The 6,000-nt window shown below is 44.9% G+C and overlaps 1 protein-coding gene across 1 annotated transcript in view; it reads left to right on the top strand.

The window, feature by feature from the left end:
- The first annotated feature begins 3,256 nt into the window (after positions 1-3,256).
- The window catches only part of LOC128735594 (GATA zinc finger domain-containing protein 15-like), a 123,675-nt gene continuing 120,931 nt past the window's right edge, over positions 3,257-6,000 (top strand). Inside the window, exon 1 of the mRNA XM_053830077.1 lies at positions 3,257-3,331. Within this exon, the coding sequence (XP_053686052.1) occupies positions 3,257-3,331 (75 nt within the window). The remainder of the gene's footprint in view (positions 3,332-6,000) is intronic.

Genomic DNA, 6,000 nt, shown 5'->3' with positions numbered 1-6,000 from the left:
TGAAGCGCGCAAACTTGATTAGTTTTGCGCACTCGTCACACATCCAGAATAGCTGGGGTTTTCGAGGAGAATCTTCGAGAACGGGCCGTTGAAACCAGCGCACCGGACATGGCAGGCTTGGTCGCAAAAACCCATACATGTAAAATGATCATCTGCTTTTTTCAGTGTTTTAGCACAGCGGTCACAAGCGGATCAGTTGGTCATATTGACTCAAAAAATATTGATTCTTGTTAGAGTGTACGGTATGCGACCGCCGATATGGATGCCCTTAGGATCACTCTGACAGCAGGTACACGCAGCGTGCAGATTTATTTCCGTGTAGCACTGGCACTGGCTTCGTACAAGATGTAAACAAAATAGTCGAACAAGGTCACCTAAAAGCTCGTAGAGTCACTTCGATTGTGTTCGATTATTAAAATTACTATTGAAAAACGCCACAGGCAATCTTCGTTAGCACTCTTCACAAAGAAAAAACAATAAAACAAACGATAGACAAGTAAAATAATATCGAAAACTTAGCGGGTGGTAAAAACACAGCTATCAACGTTCAATACACTGAACCGAATCACTTCTCAGACATTATCGACGCCAGATCCTATCGAAGCGCTAACGTTGACTCGGACCACTACCTAGTGATGGTTAAGATGCGCCCAAGACTCTCCATTGTGAGCAACATTCGATACCGACGCCAGCCTCGGTTAGATCTCGCGCGGCTGAAGCAGCCAGACGTCGCCGCAAACTACGCGCATTCACTCGAAGCTGCACTGCCGGAAGAGGACGAGCTGGACGAAGCCCCTCTCGAGGACTGTTGGAACACTATCAAAACAGCCATCAGCAGTGTATCGGAGAACTCCATCGGGCATGTGGCCCGGAATCAGCGGAACGATTGGTTTGACGATGAATGTAGGAGGGTGATGGATGACGAGAACGCTGCGCGGGCGGTCAAGATGCGCAGTGCCACACGTCAGAACGTGGAAAGACACAAACAGAAGAAGATGCAGCGAAACCAAATCTTTCGGGAGAAAAAGCGCTGCCTGGAAGAGCAGGAATATGCAAAGTTGGAGCGGCTGCATCGTTCTCAGGAAACTCGAAAGTTCTACCAGAAACTGAACGGATCCCGCAAAGGCTTTGTGCCGCGAGACGAAATGTGTCGGGATAAGACTGGCAGTATTCTGACGGACGATCGTGAGGTAACCGATAGGTGGAAGCAGCACTTCGACGAACAACTGAATGGCGCCCAGGCGGAGAGCCATGGCGGCGGGGAAAGCGATTTCGATGGTGCAACAAACGGGGAAGAGGTGCCAGCCCCAACGATAGCCGAAGTTAAGGAGGCCATCATGCAGCTAAAGAACAACAAGTCAGCTGGAAAAGATGGCATCGGAGCTGAACTTATTGAAATGGGACCAGAAAAGCTGGCCGTTTGTCTGCACCGACTAATTGTTAGAATTTGGGATACGGAACAGCTACCGGAGGAGTGGAAAGATGGGGTTATCGGCCCGATCTATAAAAAGGGCGACAAGTTGGACTGTGAGAACTATCGAGCGATCACCGTTCTCAATGCCGCCTATAAAGTGCTGTCCCAAATCATTTTCCGCCGTCTATCACCAATTGCGAATAGATTTGTAGGAACTTATCAAGCCGGCTTCGTCGAAGGTCGATCTACAGCGGATCAAATATTTACACTGCGGCAATCCTCCAAAAGGCCCGTGAATACAGGACTTTAAAGCCGCATATGATACCATCGACCGGAAAGAGCTATGGAAAATCATGGACGAGAAAAGCTTCCCCAGGAAGCTCATCAAACTGATTGAATCTACGATGGATGGTACACAGTGCTATGTTCGGATTTCGGGTGGATTGTCAAGTTCATTCGAATCACACAGAGGGCTTCGTCAAGGTGATGGTCTTTCATGCCTGCTGTTCAACATGGCGCTACAAGGTGTTATGAACCGAGCGGATATCAACACGCGGGGCACGATATTCAACAAATCTAGTCAATTCGCCTGCTTTGCCGATGACATGGATATTATCGGCAGACCATCTGTGGCGATGACTGAACAGTACACCAGACTAAAGCGCGAAGCAGAAAAGATTGGGCTAAAGGTAAATACGTCTAAAACAAAGTACATGCTGGCCAGTGGAACCGAGGCCGAACGACACCGCTTGGGCAGTAGGATATTGATCGACGGCGATGAGTTTGAGGTAGTCGATGAATTTGTCTACCTTGGCTCACTGGTAACGGCGGACAATGATACCAGCCGTGAGATTCGGAGGCGTATTATCAGCGGAAGTCGTGCTTACTACGGATTTTTCGAACAACGAGTGGTGAGAACGATCTTCGGCTGCGTACAGGAGAACGGACTATGGAAGCGGAGGATGAACCATGAACTCGCACAGCTCTATAGCGAACCCAGTATCCAGAAGGTGGCTAAAGCTAGACGGATACGATGGGCAGGGCATGTTGCAAGAATGCCGGACAACTACCCTGCAAAGATGGTGTTTGCCTCAAATCCGGTAGGAACAAGACGACCAGGAGCGCAGCGAGCAAGATGGTTAGACCAGGTGGAGCGAGATCTGGCAGTAGCCTTCAGTAGCCTTCAACCGAGTTACATACAGAAATTTTGTTCAACAGGCTTTGTCCTAGGACGGCAAGCCACCTAAGTAAGTAAGTAAGTAAGTAACCATTATCAAAATTGGTTTTTTATTTGTTTTGTTGATGAGTTTGCTCATCTATTCTATTTTCACAAGCGACCACTCGCTTGTAAGCAAGTGATCGCTTGCTTGCGAGTTCTTGTGCGTTCAAAAGTGGAATTCCAGGGACATGTCAGTCTGTCAGTGCTTTAACCATCAAAAGGTAGTGGTCCGAATCAACGTTAGCATCACGACAGTTTTTAGCGTCGATAATATCCAAGAGGTACCTTCCATCAATCAAAACGTGATCCATTAACGATTCGGTCTATTGCAGTGTTCTTCAAGTAGACCAATAGTTGTCGTATTCACGCTCCAGCTCCGCATTAGAGTGCAAGTTTAATATCATCACCAACCAACAAAATACTTCATTAAATTAAATTTGTAATTTCTTATGTTTCCAATCATACAAAAAAGCAGCCAACAAGCTTTCATCGTGCATCCCAACCAAAAAAGATCCACACATACGAGTAGGATTTGTTTCAGGTATTCTCGCAATGAATACAGCATGACACATTACGACGACGGTACGTATATGTCTAGGCGATTGTGACAAAGTACAAATAAAATGCGACAGCATTTAGAGGATGCAAACGATCCCGGCACGGCACAGGAGGGTGCACTGTGGGAAGAACGTCGCAAGGTACGTAAGAGGTAAAGCGCGGGTATTAAATATTCACTTCTGTGCCAAATTGCTAAATATCCTTCCGTTTGCTTTTTTCCACATCACACTTCCTACCCGGGGTCCGTCGGTTCCGTCGGTGCCGTTTGCATTTGTTGTGAGTTTGCCTCTCTGCCTTTGTGTTGCTTTTTTTGGCGCCCGCTTTGCATTGCTTTGCTTTCACTTCTTCAAGGAAATCCTGAAAATCCTGCACCGAAAGCGAAACGGAACACAGGTAAGCCCAAACGGAGCGCTTCCACATATATCGTTGGCCCAACCCGACTGTCAACGTATGTGAAGACGGATAAATATTTGATGAATTTAAATACCGCTCATTCCGAGCGAGACACGATGAGCTGAGGGTGAGTTTTAATGGCAAAATTTTCCTGTTTGTATATCATGCAATTTGGGTGTCTGGCAAGTGCATTGGAAAACTGTTTACCTCGTGCAAAGGTAATCTATATGTCGGAAATGTTGACCACAGTTTTCGTATTTTTCTTCCTACATCGTGTGTCAGTCATCCCGTTGTTGCAAAGACCACCCGTTTAATTTTGGGACTTATTTCCTTTTGAGCGCAATGTGACGCGCTAGGATCTGTTTTTGTTTGCACGTTTTAAGTGTATGTATGCTCGTATGTGCGCGTGGCTGCTGCTGCTAGGGTGAACTGTTTTCAGATCGGCCCTTGTTATACCGTGACTTTTTCGGCAGTTCAAATTTCGGCTTCAGCACCTTGATTGCAATAATATGTCTCGGTGCCAACACGTATGTCCTGTACCGCTCCGACGTCGAATCATTAAAAAATGAAAAGAAAGTGAATAGAATGGAAACAAACCCGCAGGATGCAGGATGTGAGATGATTTCGACGGAGCTTCAGGTAGAATGGGAAGTCGTTACTCATGAGGCGACTTGAATGGATGGTAGTTTGACTGAAGGCATTTTCATTTAATTTTGCTCAGTATTTGCACAAACATATGTGAATGCCAACCTAAAATTCACAGTCAATCGTTTATATGTAATAATGGCATTTATTCCATATCCACTGCGGAAAATGAACAAATGACTAGTAATTCGTCATTGCTCCTGCTGTTATTAAATATATTTCCAATGTTATTGCAACTGTTGCTGTTGTTGAAGAAAATGCTCTTTAAACTGAGATTTAAGGGGGGCACCAACGCAGCGCCAAATTCCCGTGTCGCAAGATAAAAGACAAACATTTCAGAGAACGACAGAATCCGTACGATAAACACATTCTTATTCACCTTTCGTTTTCGCTTACCCCCAAGGATAGTACCATGCAATTTTCTCCTTCCCCAACGATGCAGGACCGACAACGTGCAGCACGAGAGACCGTTCAGGTATGGGAATAAAGATTGAGAATACAAAAAATCTGACATGAATAATGAATTAATTTCAAACAATCGTTTTACGATATTTCATTTTTATTTACCTCCGCGCGGTAATGTGTAAAGCGTTAAACGAAATTTAAATGCAGCAGCTTGTCCTCGAGATGTAAATACTTTTTCAAACATTTTTTGAGTAGGCCAAATAATTATTATCCATACCGCATTCCTCTCCTGTGCGATAGTCAAGCCACCAACCAACGAATAGAAAAATGCAAAATTGCTCGTCAGCGAAAGGAAGATAAGTCACCACTTCTGGCAGGGATCGTTAATCTTAAACACTCATTAAAAAGAGTGTACACTCGGTTGAATACATATGAATCCATGAATAGAAGAGAGCATATCAAAAATAAAAATATAGCGATATGAATATACTTGCGCATTGTCCCCGGCAGCCGTGAAAAGGGTAAGGGTACCCCTCATAGCCCGGAACCTGAAGAAGCTGGCACCCAAACAACCGAAGTCAATGCGAACGAATGCCACTCTCGCAGTCGAATTGTCGGGCGCTCGTTCCGATAGAAATCGTAGCAAAAATCTTATACATTTTCAATAACCATATCTCAAGCAGCCGGCTTAGCTTTCTTCTTCGATCCCTGCCGCTGGCTGGCTGGCTGCTGCAGTCCCTACGTATGCAACACATCACAAGCGGATCTGAGTAGCGTACAATCGAAAAGGAAACAAGCATATATGGTTTGACAATCCTCTGCCGAGTGAGGGACCGTGCATCGGAAAGATGTTTATTAGAGCGGATTAAAAAGCGGAGATCTGCAAACGAGGGAAAATTTGCATATCAATATTTATTAGAGTGAACGTCTTGCTCATAACGAAGGAAAAAAAACCGTTATACACGCACATAACATCTAAGGGCTGCGGAAGGATATTTCCGGTACTTTCATGGTTGAGCCCTTGAATGGAACATATATTTAAATTGAATTGTAAAGGACATTCTATCGATGACGTGACTTTTTCCTGGTGCAGAGATCGGTAAATTTATCACAAACTAATACATTCTATATATATAAAAGTGAGCGTGAGTATGTTTGTATGTTTGGATGTATGTTCCACCATAACTCCAGAACGCCTTGACCGATCTCCATCAAACTTGACACACATATTCCTTGATATAAGGGTATCAGCACTGGGGGCTTGATAATAGGAGGGGCGGTTCGTAAAAAGAAGAGATGCCATAACTCTGAACTGCCCGGACGGTTCTTCACCAAACTTGGCATACATGTTTCTTGACATAAGGGA

The sequence above is a fragment of the Sabethes cyaneus genome, chromosome 2 (assembly GCF_943734655.1).
Source record: "Sabethes cyaneus chromosome 2, idSabCyanKW18_F2, whole genome shotgun sequence".
NCBI classification, from domain to species: Eukaryota; Metazoa; Arthropoda; class Insecta; order Diptera; family Culicidae; genus Sabethes; species Sabethes cyaneus.
The sequence above is the reverse complement of the archived record's forward strand: the minus strand, read 5'-3'. Positions and strand labels throughout refer to the sequence as shown.